Genomic DNA, 15,945 nt, shown 5'->3' with positions numbered 1-15,945 from the left:
ATAAAGGTTTCTGTGATGCTGGGGCAAATCCCACTGGGCTGCTCTAAGTGGTTTCCCCAGCATGAGGGATGCTTTGGGAGTATCGGGTACTGGTGATGCTGAGGAATGACTTCATTTCAGGTGTAGGGGCTCCAGCTGGTCCGTGGCCCCTGCCTCCAGGGACACTCACAGTGTCACAGCCTGACCAGCTGCCTCCCTGTTGTGTGTGACTCTCACCACCGCACCAAAGCTTTAAATTTAGCTTTTATTACAGTGCACATTATTTTATATATTTATATATAGAGATGTACTTGAAAAAATCAAATGTATCCAATAATAAAAAATACAGCACATTAAAGTAGTATAATGCATTCCAGTGTATAGCTGAAGAGACATTGGGATTTACACTAATCCCTACTATTTTTATTGGGCTACTTCTCTTTTTTTTTTATTTTTCCCCCCCAAATTCACACCTATCAATAACTGAAAAAGTTATTTAAAAAGATGGTTTCTGCACTCAATCTCAAGGCATGAAGACACTGGAGATTTCACCGTGAGTTAAGGGGCTGTGTTCGATGCTGGCAGGCACAGTGTGGTGTATTTTATTTTATTTTTTTTGTTTTCCCTGCCATACTCATAGCTCCAACCCCTTCGGAGTCATTTCTCTGCTGAAGGAGGGTCAGTCTTCACCCTCGCTTGATCCTCAGCTGGGGCCAGGGCCATTGCCTGGGCGAAGGTGAGGGAGACCTTGGTCCCTGCCCAGCTCCATCCCGGCAGGACTCAACATGACCAAGCCCCTCCCTGACTCTGTCCCCAAATCCAGCCAGCCAGCCCTCTCCTGGGCTGAAGGTGCTTCTAGTCCCCACGCTTGCCAAAGCTCATCCCAACCCCAAAAACTGTCCCTTGCATCGGGGAGCGAGGCGTGTGGCAGCCATGCCACCATGAGGGGCTGAGGGAGCACCCAGGCCTTGCCAGGGGGAGCAAAGCCAGCCCTCTGCGCAGGATATTGGTTTCAGCTTTTTGCTCTTCTTCTGGAGAAGATGATGTCCTGGCCCCGCAGCACCGGCTGGGGATGGTGGTGCCGGCCTGGCAGCCCCTTTGCCGAGGCCCGTCGGGCTGTGCCGCCTCCCGGCAGCCGGGCCCGCGCCTCGCTGACATGGCTGCCCCTGCACCCGGGCGAGGCGCCGCGGGGAGGAGGGAGCGGGAGGGGAGGGAGCAGGACCGGGGATCCACGCGTGTCCACCCTTCCTCACGCCCGTGTCACTCCGCTTTTTTGATAAAAATCTGCAAGGAGAGAGGGCTGGGATGAGAGAGAAGCTGGGGGAGGCGGCGGAGAGCCCCTCCGGTGATGAAGGCCGTCTTACCTCGCTCAGGATGATCCACACCGGGGAGTCGGTCTGGATGGACAGCCTGATGGCCTCCAGCGGCCCGAAGGTTGGGTCCACCTCGCCCTCTGCGACGCCCTTGGAGAAGGAGCCTGGTGGGGAGAGCACATGGGTGATGTGGGGAGGGTCCCCTGGCAGCCAGTCCCCACCAAGGGGATCAGGAGCAGCCATGGCACCCCTTGCCCGCAGCGCCCTGACACCAGAGATGGGCTGAAAACCAGCAGCGTGGACATCAATACAGGGCAAAATGCTGCACTGAGGGGAGCAAAACATCAGCTACACAGACAAAATGGGGAGTATTTGGCTATGTATCACTGCTGTGTGAAAGGGGAGCAGAGTGGCCTGATGACAGCACTGTCCTGCAAGAGACAAAGGTCAGTTCAGGATCCATCTGTGGAGGAAAAATCTTACATCCACAGTTTTGGCAAAGTCACAGCCTGTTGCTGTGTTTCATTTTTAGGTGTGATGGTTTTTTTGTTTTTTTTTTTTTTTGAAAATGCAGCTGGGAGAAACCAGACAGCATGCAGAGGACCACAAAAATGGCAAAAAGCTATGCATGCCTAGGAATTTTTCTTTTATTTGTCTATTTAAAAAGAAAACAAAAAGTCATCAGGGACACTAGTGCTTTACCACACACCACTGTGTCCCCGTAGGCTTCTCATTCTTCTCCAAGGTCAGGACAAGCACTTAAAACAAGCTCAGGTGGCAGGAGACAAAGCCTAAGCTGCAAGTGGTGAGATTACTGACATCGGTTGTGGAGGGAGAACACAAAATTGCTCATGGTGGAGGTTTTTACCACCAGGTTAGGCAAATGGATAGCCTGAATAATTTGGTCACAGCTCTGAGCAGGGACAGGCAAAACACAGGACTGAAAACTACCTGAGGAAGAGCCCTAGTCTAAGAGGAGAGGGAGGGCAGGAGGGGAGACAATGACAATTAAATCCGATTCCAACCCGGCCCCTGGCAAGCAGAAATTACTCCTTGCGGAGCAAACAGCATTAAGGGTCTCAGTTCACTTGAAGGTGAGGCTATGGGCTGTGTTATCAAACCCAAGGGGCAGGTTACCACCACCCCACACCCACTGTACCTATCTGGATGTAGCCATCTGGCGTCCTGCGGTATTTGACGGCTGTGCCTCTTCCCTCCTGCAAGGCTTCCTTATCTGACTGCAGGCTCTGTGGGAAGGAGAGGAGCTTTGCACAAGGCCAGTGGTAAGAGCCTCCCAAAATCCCCAGACCACAGCTGCAGCCCTAGAGCTTCCCTCACTAGCAGCCCTTGGCATCTTGTCCCCTGCTCCTGACACCCCAAGCGTCATACCCCAAAACAAGAGGACATTTGCTGCCCTCGTGCTGCTCCTTCCATTGCACCATCCCGGCTCCATCCCCTCCTCTGCAGCCATCCCACCTGAGCATCCCCTCTGCAAGCCTGGACGGCTCTCATGGTGACTGCTTAGTCACATCCCCACTCCCAAGATGGTACCACACCAGGCGTGACTCCCTGGTTCCCAACCACCACCTCTCAAAGGCAATGACTCTTGTGAAGAATTTCCTGATGGCTTTAAGCAGTTCCCTTCTCTCAAAACCTCTTTTGCTTCCCACTCCACCCCCATCTCAATTCTCAATAAAACACTTACGTCAAACGGCAGAACTTCCACAGTCGTATTGAAGAGTTTGTCTTCTGGGTGCTCGATGTTCCCGCTGCGGAAGAAGAACCTGTGACAAGAGACCAAAGCCATGGAAAACCACGCTAAGGTGACTTGATGGCTTTCACCCCACCTGAACCACCAAATAGCTCGACACAACAGACACCTTCCCAGGAAGCCCACAAGCCCATGGTTTAGAAGGCGACCACCTGTGCCAGATTAGCAAAGAGCAGATTGCTCACAGGTGCAGGAAAGCAAATAGCTTCAGCAGACCCACAAAAAAGGGTCAAATTATCCTCCTCCTAGAAGAGCACTGCTCTTTCCTCTCAGGAGCAGGAGGTGGGCAAGAAATTCAATATGAGAAAGTGTCTCTGCATGTTCCAGGCTGTCCTTGTGTTCCCCTGTCACCGAACTCCCCCCAGGCACTGACCTTTCAATGCGGAGTGGTTTGAAGAATCTGAATCTGATGAAGTCTCCGGCGGTGGGAGTGAAGGCCCAGAAGAAGTCCTCCCGCAGGTAAGCCTTCTCCAAGGTGAAGTGCTGGTACGTTTTCAGGCTGGTGCTCACCTCCGCAGGAGGGTTGACGTGCTCTTTCCGCAGGGCCTGCTTGCCAAAGTCCTTGTCCTTGGTGGAGGCAAAGCAAAGGGACAGAAAAGGGTCATGAGCTGCTCTTGCCTGTAAGGAACAGGAGTCCCAGCAACAAAGCACTGCAAATTAAAAGCTCTCAATTTGCACAGTGCAGAAGGATGAGGGACGGAAGTGATCTGGGGAAGGTACCAGTGTGGCTGGATCCCAGGAGGACACAACTTCAGGAGAGGCAGCACAGAGAAGCACCACTGCTCTGCACTCTGATCTGGCACCAAAGAGCCTTTCATTGCCTAAACAACCTTGAATGCCTGTCCCTGCCCCAGGAGCTCTGCAAACAGTCCTCACACCTGAGGAAAAGGCAGCTGGGAGGGTGACAATCACATAAAATGACTGGATTACACAGCCTGATGGGCACTGCACTGTGATACAAACTGGATTACACTGGATTACAAACCCAGGGATGCGAGTCTATAGGTCCTATACGTTTAGCTGTGGGAAACTTGATTTTGTTGATGTTTAAACACACAAACAATTTAAGTTCTTACTCAGCAAGCTCAAGTTCACCTAACAGCAAATCCCAGAAACAAGGAGTGGGGTGGGGAGGAAGTCAGAGCAACCCAGGCGTCCTCTCTCCAGGGTTTGTCACTAGATGCTTTGAAATCATTTGCCTGGACCGTGATTTGGCACTCAGGACGGGTGGCCAGGACTAGCACCAAGGCTTAAAAGCTTGCAGCAACTCTCGGTATGTGTCACTGCCATGCTGACAAGTAGGAGCTACACGAGCTCGCTGTAATTTAGAATAAAACACAACTATTGCACAGAAATCCAGCCACCACTGTCTCACCAGTTGCTGTCACTGATGCCCCCAACCCAAAAGCAGCCAGTTCCCACGTGCCTGCAGGCCAGGCCTGGCAGAAAGGCCATCTGTGGCTTGGACAGGCAGCTGGTACCCACCTTCAGCTTCTGTATCTTCCCAGCCAAGGAGGAGTGGGTTCCCACGTGCTGGAAGAGCGAGGGCTTGAAGCGGATCCGCAGGTTTGCCTTCTGCCTGTCGCAGTGTTTCTGAAATGAGACAACCCCGCAGAGCCCCGTGCTTCAGCCTCTGTGAGAGGAACAGGTGAGGGCATGACCAAACCCCAGGGAAAGAGGAGGGATAAAGAGCCCTGACGCTCCATCTCTATGCCTTCGTTGGCAAGATGGCTTTTAACTGCACTCTGGAGGACCTTGACCATGACTTTTGGCCAGACACCCACCGGGCTCTGCAGGGCAGCCGGAGTGCCCAGCTTTAAGTGCCAAGTATCTCCCTGCCAAGCACAGCCTAGCAAACGCTGAGCAAATCTCCTCTGGGTGCTGTCAGGCAGGGACAGCCAGAGAATTTAGTTTCTTCTGTCCTTGGTTTATCGGGAGAGCCTTTTTCCTACGACTCAGAGCTCAGAATCACTGAGGTCTGAAGGTACAGTAAATCCTGGGATGACTCAGAGCCCAAGCGAACAGGTAGCAAGTGTGGGCTCTTTTCAGACGAGCAGTTTTCAGTTTATTGGCAGGTGTTGTTAGGCACGTGCCACTCTCTGAGCTGTCTGGCTGTTTCCTGCCTGTCTCACCACATAAATAAACGTGGAGGTGTAACTCTGATCCAGTTCTGATTTTCATCAGGTGGAGGGAGAGAGATGATGGAGAAGGAATAAAGGACAAAAGGAGAAAAACACTGAGAGCGCGGAGACGAGAACTCACATTTTAAAAAAAGTTCACGTCGCTGAGTTTGGGGGAGCAGGACAAAAATACAGGGTTAAAAACTGGAAGGAGAAGGTATTTCTTCTCAGAATTTTGCTTTTTCCAAGAAAAGAAACACACACACACCTCTACCACCATCTGCTTTCGCAACCTCCCACCCAAGAGCAACCCCAGCAGAAATCCCACTGCCGGGTGCTGTGTCTCCGACTGCCTGGCAGCAGGGAAACCAACCACACTGAGCCCCCACCCTGGACTGCCCCCATGGGCCATCACCAGAAGCTGGGAAATTCCAGGCATGACCCCTGCGAGCTGCAGAGGAGATAATCCCCTAATCCAGCTCACGTTACATTAGAAAATTAAAACTAGCCATGCTAATGGGAGAGACCCTACTCATTGTCAGCAACCCCAGACACAACCCCATCAGGTCTGAGCTCACTCTGGGTGGGGAGAGGAGGAGGAAGGAGAAAGGAGGAAGCTACAGCATCTCTGGATTTCTCTCTCTCTCTCTCTCCTTTTCCCCTTCTGCTAAAGCAGCACTTGCTGAAAGCAGAGCTGTCTCAGTCGAGCCAGGAGGGGAAATGGCTCAGTAGGTGGTAAGAAGGTCATCCTTTCACACAGCTTTACCCCAGGTAAATCTAAAATTAGTTAAAAAAGAAAGAGCAGAATATATCCAGAGCAGGCAAAGCACTTACCAGAAAGCTCAGGTCAAACAAACTTTCAATCAAAAAGACAAATCCTCCCCGCTACCAATTTGATTCTGCACAGTGGGATTTACAAGGGAAAGCCATGTTTGAAAGGGCGCTGCGCAGAGTTAATCATGCAAACAGTGGGGGAAAGGAGCCAGAAATCCGCTGCAGAGGAGATAATCCCCTAATCCAGCTCACGTTACATTAGAAAATTAAAACTAGCCATGCTAATGGGAGAGACCCTACTCATTGTCAGCAACCCCAGACACAACCCCATCAGGTCTGAGCTCACTCTGGGTGGGGAGAGGAGGAGGAAGGGGAAAGGAGGAAGCTACAGCATCTCTGGATTTCTCTCTCTCTCTCTCTCTCCTTTTCCCCTTCTGCTAAAGCAGCACTTGCTGAAAGCAGAGCTGTCTCAGTCGAGCCAGGAGGGGAAATGGCTCAGTAGGTGGTAAGAAGGTCATCCTTTCACACAGCTTTACCCCAGGTAAATCTAAAATTAGTTAAAAAAGAAAGAGCAGAATATATCCAGAGCAGGCAAAGCACTTACCAGAAAGCTCAGGTCAAACAAACTTTCAATCAAAAAGACAAATCCTCCCCGCTACCAATTTGATTCTGCACAGTGGGATTTACAAGGGAAAGCCATGTTTGAAAGGGCGCTGCGCAGAGTTAATCATGCAAACAGTGGGGGAAAGGAGCCAGAAATCCACACAGAAAGTAGGTTAATTTTTAAAAAGGCAACACATTTAAGAGGTTTGCAGTTTCCCCTGGGAAAACCTTGGCTCCACCAGGTAGAAGACAAGCAAAGATGAACTCAGGAGATGATCCTGCGCAGTGGGATCTGCATTTAATCAATGCTCAAGCTGAAGATTTTGAAGGGAGGGACCAGACAGCAGCATCGTTCCCAGCTCCATCCCAGCACCCCACCACCCCCTGGCTTCACCCACGGCTGTGAGGACCCTGGGGGCTGCCGGACAGCCCTGGGGACTGCTCTGCCACACCTGAGCAGTTGGTGTGACGTGCCAGAAGGACGCAATGGACATCACGAGGGGCTGGAGCCAACGCCATGACCACTGCCAGGGATCAGGCCAAATTAAAACACATCCCTGCCCTAATTCTGCAGAGCTCTGAGGGCGCCCTGTCCCCCCAGCACATAAATACAGTATTTATCCTTGCAGTGACCACCTGCTCTAGCATTTGCCACTACAAAATAGTTGTGGCCACGAGGTCCACCCTAAGCAACCGGCTTCCAGCGCTGCACAAGGACTGCGCTGCTCATTCCCTGCCGGGGGAGGAGAGCGAACGAGCGTATGAGTAAATACAATATGTTCAGAGAGGAGCCAGGAGAGTATCTGGTGGTGAGCTCATCTTACACTTACTGTCACACATACTCCTCCTCTGCCCTTCCCACTCGCTTTAGCCCCTCGCTGCTGCTGCCGCTGACGGGAGTTCAAACACAACCTCCACAGGGCAACGGGGGCTTCTGTGCTGCCGGTCTGCAGGGCTTCGCGCAGACACGGCTCCGCAAACGAGATGGCAGCACGAAAACGGACCCTATTTCACCTCTCTGCACCTCCCTAGAAACCCTGACAAGAGCCTTGCGTGCTCTGGCTTCATTTTGGCACGCTACGCACGGCGGGCTTGCTTGTGGGTCATCTGGGGTGAGCTCTCTGGGCAGCCTGCATGTGTGCTCCAGGCGGGTACAGCACACGAGCCCAGAGCCAACGGGTTATTCTGGGGTTATAGGCAGCGAGCAGGGAACCGCTTCAGGGAGAGAAGCACAGTCATGAAAAACAACACAGAAGAATAGGGAATGGCTACTCTCCTCAAGGACTGGAGGAAGAATACCCTGTTAGTGCTTAGATGCAGAAATAATGCCTTTTCTGACAGCCGCAGACTACAAAAGCCTGAACTCCCAGGTTTTTGCTTACACAATCGGCGAGGATGCCCCACAGCAGGCTCCACAGGGACAGCATGGCTCGGTGCAAAGTCAGTTAGCACCACATCTCACAGAAAAGATCCTCTGGGGACACAGCCCGAGCACACATTTGCCCACACACAAAAGGTTTGCCTTCAATGGAGGTTGTTTACGTACTGCGTCTTTCTCGGGGTTGCAGACTTTCACCCAAAGGATGTGATCCAGCAGCCAGTCAATGGGTTTGTCCTTATAGAACATCAGGATGAACTCCACGATCAAGCTCAGATCCAGAGACTTGAACATTTTTCCTACAGCACAAAGAAAGGGGGGAGACAGAGCAGCTATGGTATGAAATGGTCAAGAACTAGAGCTGGGAAGAAAAAACTTGGGAGACTGGGCAGTGGAGGTTGGATGTGTCCATCTCTCTAGGAAAAGGAAATAGCATGCAGCTCTGCTCTATGTACCAGCACTGCTGGCATTGCTAATACAGTTCCGGATTTAATATTCATCACAGAATTAGAAAGCATTAGTGTCTCACAGGTCACGACAGCATCAAAAGGTCTAAAACTCCTCCATTCAGCAGGGAGAAATAAGGATGAAAAACATTCAGCCAGCTGCAGGACAGACCATTTCCTGCCCTGAAAACTCCAAGTTTTAAGCCAGTCAAACCAGTATCCAAAATAACAGATCAAGCAGCTACTGCAACCACGTACTGCCGTTCCCAAAATAGTTCTGTGCTGATGTAAACTTCCTTTTGCACACTGTTAGGCAACTCCAGATCCCATCCAGCCTAAAAGCTACTGGTCACATCTAAGCTGTTTGGCTGTCTGCTGGGCCACTGACCAGGTTTATTTTTATTAAAAGTGAGCATCAGGAGCACCAGCTGTGAGGATCCTTCTCCCCTGTGCAAACAGAAGGGTCACTGCAAAAATAGGGAGGGATCACGTCCAAGTATTTTACCATCTCATGGGGACAACTAGTTGGACCAAGAGCTTTAAGTGCTTGCAAGAACCAGCAAGCACTTGTGCCCGTGTCTGCCAGGACTGGGATGAGCAGGGGAGGACTTTACCAATAAACCCCAGCTGAGAAAACTCCAGGATCATCCACTCCTCGGAGGGCTGCTGCAAGGCAAAGTTCTTCATCGTGCTGAGATAGTTTGGTTTGGCCACAATATCATCCTCCAGCTGCAAGAGGAAAAGACACTCAGTGCCAATGACCCATCCAGGTTCCAATAAGAGCCCCTCTGTGCAGAGCCATCACGCCGTATACCGGAGAAAAGCTTTGGCACAGACATAGTTTATTTTGGAAGACACTCCAAGCAGATTTTTCTCACCCAATCTAATAGGTAAACGAAACAAGGATTCCTGCCCTCCCTAGGGGGGGGCGGTCTCTAAGTCCAAAGCACCTTAGAAACCCAGCTTTTGAATCTATCTGGTTAAAATCCGCTCGCACTCTGCCACATGACACAACTGGACTCATTCTTTGCCCTCTCTCAGCTGGATACAAGCTGCCATGAACTCACAGGTACACCCAACTCCCCTCCACCCCAGCACCAAACCCACCTGCACGTAATAGATGCCTTTGGACTGGGCATACATCATTAAAAAGCAGTAGTCGAGGTTCTGCTTCGTCCTCCACCTGCAAGAGACAGACATGATGGGAGCACTGGTCCCTCCTGGGATGCTGCACTGCTTGGGGGAGCCAGACAAGGCTGGGTTCAGGCTGGGAAGGTGACACAGCTCTGGGAGGAGGGGATGGCCTATGGCCTCTCCCTTTTGGTCTCGAACTGGTCACCTAAGACTTACTGGAAAACTCAAGGATTTTCAAAATGAACATCATGGGTTAAAATAACCCCCTCACTTGGTGATGGAAACATCACAGCACAAGGCAAGCCCTGCAAACCCGGCACCAGTTCATACCCCCTGCCCCCTGCGTCCTTCCAGCTCTTGGATAAAGCAAGTTTAAGCACCTCGCCTGGCCCTGCAGAAGAGCTTTCCCAGCTGGGAGGCAGCAGGGGAGATGCTGCAGTTACTTAATTCAGGCCTTGCTTGTTTTTAAGCTCATTGATTCTTACCTGACTCTTTCCTTGGGGTCCCCAAAGGATTCCCGCAGGTGGGAGAAATCAGGATAGAAATGCGGAGATGGGGAAATTACCTCCAGGAGACCTGAGTGTATTTCCTTTGGGAATCTGAGAGAGAAAAGCAGCAGTAAACAAATACCTCCATGTCTGACACTCCATTTCATAGACCAAATCGCTGGGTAAACGCTGAGCTGCAGAAGGCAACAAAAAATACAGCCTCAAAGAGATAAAACTTGCCCAGCAGCTAGTGCGCTTCCAAGCCTCGCCAAAGGACATCGGCAGGGACTGTCACAGAGTTTTAAAGCTGCTCTCTCCCTCTCATGATCTTTAGTAGCCCCATGTTCATGTGCTCCCCCCGCCCCAGCAGCCCTCCTTCCTCCCACATGCACACACAGGTCAGCTTTAAAGACCAGCCACGAGCACCATGTACTCTCCACAGGATTAAAGGGACCTGCAGACTGGTGCACCAAAGAAAGGACCTGCTGGCATTACTGGCATTTATGGAGATTTTCCAAATGCATCAGTAATTAAAAGCCATTTTGCAGAGATTATGTTATGCATTTCTGATAAGTTAACTTATAACACTGCTGTGCTGTAGTTAGGAATTCTACCTAGTTCTCTTACTCTGATAAAATCAGCATATATTTTCCCTATAGTGTGGTTCGGAACCCTTTAAAAAGTCAAACTCAAACAGGAAAAAATGTCACCCATCTGAAAAATATGTACCTACAACAGCCTTGCAAGCAATATCCAGAGATTACTGTAACTGTGAGAGATAAGCGGGAAAACCAGCTATTTTTATACTGCCTTTTTTGAGAACATTTGGTGTAAGGCTGATTTCCTTTGTTTGTGCAGAGCCTGGAGGACAGGAGATGGGGCAGAGGGAGACAAAGCAGCGAGATCACCAAAAACTTCTCACTTATTTTTCCCTTCCTTACTCCCTCCTTGGGACTGGCAAGATTTTCCAGCTAACATTTTCAAACCTTCCCTTCCTCGGGCAGCAGCGAAACAGAAGCATCTCACTGAGCTGACAAAAACCTGCACCGAAGCAGCAACGGCTTTCTCCCTCCTACGAGGCGAGCCCAGCCTGCCCTGGCCCCACACCACCTCAATTCAATTTGGAAGAAAAATAATTTCAGTGAACGAGGGAGGGGCGGGAGGCGCTGGAGAGGGGGACGGCGAGAAATCACATCATTAAGTCAATTAAAGTTTCAGGCCTTCTACACAGCAGCACTCCCCGCAGCGGCGCCCAGTAATCTCATCAGGATCCATCGGACAATCAGTCTATTATCTCCTGGTAAGTGGGTCCTCCTGCCAGCCGGCAGAAGGAGGGGAGCTCTGCCAGCTCCTGCACAGCAAGATGGAGGGCTCTGTTTCAGCTCTTCTGCGAGGGCCCGGGAGCACAACCCTCCCCACACACGTCCCAGCCCCTCTCCCACCATTGGCTCGGGGACGCGGGGCGCCCGGAGGATGCGCTGCCCTTCTGCGTCTCCTTCTTATGGCGACGGCCAGCCCTTGGAAACACGCAATCGCAGGAGCTGGACGGGACTCACAGCCTCTTCTCTCACCACCTTTTTCTCTTCCCTCCGAGCTCTGATGCTTTTAACACCTGGACCAGCTCACGGTTAATCATCCGTCACCGGTTTCTGCCTAAACAGCCACAAACCACGCTGCAAAAAGCACTAAGACACCGGGATGTAAACAGCAGCTAGCATGGGAGACCAGTGTCACTAGTGCCTAGAACAAGGGAAAACCACACAGGCTGGAGTGGGAATTAAAACGGGTCGTGGATTTTAAAGCAAAGTAAGGCAGGAGCATTTGGGTGTGCTTACCACGCTGCCCGCTTGCTCTGACTCCGCAGAGCAGGTAGAGGGCTGCACTAGACACAGAAACAATTGCCAGGATCACTGGAAATCTAAATAATCCATCTTCTCGCAACGCCACAGGACAGAGAGAGCAAAATGAAACGGCGTGTGTTAAATACTGCGAGCACAAAGCAGCCTAATGGAAGCTACATATGGGATGCATTTTAGAACAAGCAGAAAGTGGAAGCGGTAATAGCAAAGACAGCCCAGAGTTTAAGAACAAAAAAAAAATGCAAGCAACAACAAAAAAAATACAAAGGGGAAGCAGAAAAGCATCTATTTTTCTCCTTAATGAGGCCGTTCCCTGGCCTTGCTAAAGGCACAGCCTGTACCAGTGTCGTGATTTGGAAGTGCTTACAAGTTTCTGATATTTTCTGCCACTCCGGCTGTGTACTGCGGATCCGTCTGAAAACAAAAGATAAGCAGTGTTAGATCCTTCAGCCTCAGCCTTTAACCCCCCACGGTCTGAAATCGCCTCCAACACACCCTGGGGTACTGCCAGCACCCCTGTACCACCTTCATATCTCCTTTCATCAAGTTTAAACACTCTGTGCTGACAGACTCCTGGGAGCCCTCCTTTATGGCCAGTGTTAACCAAAGGCATCACACACACCAAAAACCACCCCAAAGGACTCAAGATGCTCCACGTCTTCCCCACGGGCTCTCCTGGCACTCCTGCCCCTGCCAGCACCAAGTGTTTGCACCAAGTGTTAACTTCTGGGCTATTTAGGTTTTTTTTCTCTATACACGTTGGCTTTCATCCAAGCAAATACTCTCGACAGAAAAGTATCTCTACCCCTTTTTATAAGCGTGCATTTTTCATTTCGGGTTCATTTTGATGCTTTTCTTCCTAAAACAACAGTTTGTTCCCACAATCAACCTGGCAACCTGTAAGAGCTGGGATGGAAAGGTCAGCAGCGCCGCACGCCGCTATCTGCAGGCGAGATAAATGCAAACACAGGGAGAGGCACGGGGCAGAAACCATCTGCACAGCAACCGGGAAAACAAAATCCAAGAACAAAGGGCAGGAGACCCACAGGAGCAAACACTGTGCCTGTTTCCTGGTGGCTGCATTGTTTTGGGAGGTCGTAGGGATCACGGGACGGATCTGCAGACGCAGCACTGCAGAAGCCGGGACCGGCTGTCGCTGCGCTCGGCGCCGGGCGGAGGGGAGCAGTGAGACGCTGGGGATGTGTGTCACAAGCTGAAGCCAGAGCTTCCACGCTGGAATGGTGACAAGGGAGGGTTTTCTCGAGGGGAAAAGGGTCCCTTTCCCAAACAGGGCTCAGCCAAGAAAAGAGCAATGGGAAAAACAAAGGCAGGGAAGATGCTCCTGGCTTTGGGAGCAAATGCAGAGCTCTGCTCCAAGCGCCCAGCTGCCACCAAAAGGGCAGGCTGGTGACAGCCCAGCTGGCCAGCTTGTCTCAGGGCTCCCCTCTGCCAGCCAAGGAGCCCCCAGCTCTCCCAGGCAGCCTGGCCACTGGGGATGACACCCGGGGTTGTTAGCAGTGACAATGGGAAATGAGAAGTTCCCCATGCCAAAAAGGACACGCAGCTGCTCCTGAGTTGTCCTGAACCTCCAAATGACCCAGTGTCCGCTCCAGGTTCATACGACCTCTTCACTATTTACTTATCCCGCGTCTAAAGAGCCTTAATGAGCAATGCCAAGTGCAGGCAAACACGAGAACAATTTGGGAAGAGGCCGAGCAGGCACAGTGGTGGTTGACACTCACACAGGAGGAGGATGTTGTGTGGCTACAAAGGCAAGCTTGGCAAGAGAGGACAATGACCGTGGTGGTGATCTACAACAACTACCATCGCTATGGCATGGGCTATCATAGCCCACATCTACCATGGGCTATGGCACGTGTGCTCCTGCACTTGATAGTATCAGAATTAATTTCTCTGTTGTTCACTTCTGTTGTCACAGGTACACACAGAAAGTCGGGTGCTGTAATCACAGCGAGACCCTATTTTCAAGTCAACTTAAAAAAGAATATTACTGCACTCCCAAACAGGAGATGGTTTTGGTCAAGTTACTTAAAACCTCTCAGGTTTTAGCTCACTCCCTGTGAAAACAGCCACCAAACCTGTCCTGGCTCAATGGGAAATGACAGCCAGGACTAAACCTTGTCCCAGGCACTTTGAGATACGTCCATCATTGCACACCTTTTCCTTGTATGAAATACCAGCCAGAGACCCAGAAGCCAAATGCTACTCAAAATGTCAAATTATGGGTAAACAGGCAGCAAACCCAGACATTTATCTTTGTTCCGCTCCCAGTAACATGCCACTGAGGTTTATCTTTCTCACCGGATTTCTGGAAATTAAGACAAATGCACTTCAAGCTCAAGAAAATAATCCTGAGGGGAAAGCCATGGAGAAAAATAACCATCTAAACCCATAGATAAAAGCAGCTCTTGCGGATTAATGTATCAGGGCTTTTTAGCCCATGGATTCAGCAACTGATTCTGGGCTCCAGCCACCAATAGGAAGAGGCATCATATTAATTTCAGCCCCAAATCAGCAGGCTCTTGGGTTGGGAGAGGGGATTAGAGCTGTCTCACAGGTACATGGAGAAATGAAGCTGCTTCAGGAACAGGTCTGAGAGCTCCCCTAGATGTGGCTATAGGACTGCTCCAACACATTTGGGGCCGGTCTTTTTTCAGTGGTGCCCAGGGATAGGACAAGAGGAAATGGGCACAGTCTTGAATATCAAGAAGTTCCATCTAAACATGAGGAGGAACTTCTTTACTTTGAGGGTGGCAGAGCACTGGAAGAGGCTGCCTGGGGAGGTGGTGGAGTCTCCTTCTCTGGAGACATTCCAAACCCTCCTGGACAAGTTCCTGTGCAACCTGCTCTAGGTGGACCTGCTTTGATGGGGGAGTTGGACTAGATGATCTCCAGAGGTCCCTTCCAACCCCACGTGATTCTATGATTCTGTGATTTTGGGACCAACCACTCAAGCACCCTGCAAGAGCCATCACAATTTAGACCAGAAAGGCTATCACATGTGCTGCACTGGCAAGTACTAATGTTTGCCTGCCCGCATCCTGACCTCCCCTGGCCCCATTGGTCTTTCATTTTGGGCAGGATGCACCTAATGATCCTGGTCGGACGGCAGACCAAGGCTGGGCTTATCTGCCCTGGCAAGTGGCAGAGCTGGCCTCCAGCCAACCTGTGTGGCACCGTTCAGCAGACAGCAGGGGCCAGGGAAATGGCATAAATAGGCAAAAATCAATCTGTCTTACCTCGGCAATGAGGACAACGATGACGGAGTCCTCCTTCTCCTGCTGAGTGAGCTCTGAGATGAGGGAGTTGAGGGTGTCGGTGAGGTAGGAATGCACCTCCCGCTTCACGCTGGGGATTCCCATCACAACAGACACTGCTCAGGGCCAAGGAGAGATTTTAGAGGGGGAGTGCGTGCTGGGACAAGACACTTCGCTCTGCTCCTATGATCACCTCATGGTTCACCTGCTCAGTGCCACACTCCATCATTAACAACCAGCAGTGACCAGCAGGTTGGTGGGTTCCTGGGCTATGTAGGGCTCCATATTCCTGTCCCCCAGCCCAGTACCGACCAGCAGCACCTCAGTGCACCAGACTGGCAGGGCACCCATGGCAGTCAGATAGACTCTCTCCTTTCTCCCCAAAAGACTGATGTCTAAGGAAACACCCCAAAACCCTCTCCCTCCCTAAGGGCCTTTTCAGCCTGTGAATGTCAACTTCAAGACCACCCTTGTTCCCCAAATCCCTCCCATGGCCAGAAGCACCTTAGTTTAGGAGGGATAAGTCAGGTCTTCGATTTTCATTTGGGATTTGGGAGCAGGGGTGGAATCAACTAGTACCCAAAGTCCTACTCCAGAGGGGATTTGTCTCCTAAGACTGGTTTGAATCTCCATGAAGCGCCCTGCAAACTGTGCTTTCATCTGACCACCTTCCAAGCACTCTGGAGATGGAAAGCAGCAAAAAACATCTGGCAGAAGCATCGAGAACATTTTAGTGCCAGTGAAGAGCACAGACAGCACTCCCCCATAGACTCGCAGACGTGACATGGCTTACCCACCCCGT

The 15,945-nt window shown here is 51.1% G+C and overlaps 1 protein-coding gene across 2 annotated transcripts in view; it reads right to left on the bottom strand.

The window, feature by feature from the left end:
• Positions 1-230: 230 nt before the first annotated feature.
• The window catches only part of MGAT4B (mannosyl (alpha-1,3-)-glycoprotein beta-1,4-N-acetylglucosaminyltransferase, isozyme B), a 52,961-nt gene continuing 37,246 nt past the window's right edge, over positions 231-15,945 (bottom strand). For both annotated transcript variants that reach the window (XM_014948236.1, XM_014948237.1), the window contains exons 4-15: positions 15,126-15,259; positions 12,233-12,279; positions 10,004-10,117; positions 9,492-9,567; positions 8,999-9,113; positions 8,107-8,237; positions 4,549-4,656; positions 3,437-3,630; positions 2,998-3,076; positions 2,452-2,539; positions 1,344-1,456; positions 231-1,263 (exon numbers count right to left, since the gene is read on the bottom strand). In XM_014948236.1, the coding sequence (XP_014803722.1) occupies positions 1,240-1,263; positions 1,344-1,456; positions 2,452-2,539; positions 2,998-3,076; positions 3,437-3,630; positions 4,549-4,656; positions 8,107-8,237; positions 8,999-9,113; positions 9,492-9,567; positions 10,004-10,117; positions 12,233-12,279; positions 15,126-15,259 (1,223 nt within the window). In that variant the 3' untranslated portion in view covers positions 231-1,239. The remainder of the gene's footprint in view (positions 1,264-1,343; positions 1,457-2,451; positions 2,540-2,997; positions 3,077-3,436; positions 3,631-4,548; positions 4,657-8,106; positions 8,238-8,998; positions 9,114-9,491; positions 9,568-10,003; positions 10,118-12,232; positions 12,280-15,125; positions 15,260-15,945) is intronic.

This window comes from Calidris pugnax, unplaced genomic scaffold (assembly GCF_001431845.1).
Source record: "Calidris pugnax isolate Ruff unplaced genomic scaffold, ASM143184v1 scaffold27, whole genome shotgun sequence".
NCBI classification, from domain to species: Eukaryota; Metazoa; Chordata; class Aves; order Charadriiformes; family Scolopacidae; genus Calidris; species Calidris pugnax.
Note: the sequence above shows the minus strand (reverse complement) of the source record. Positions and strands in the feature narration are given on the sequence as shown.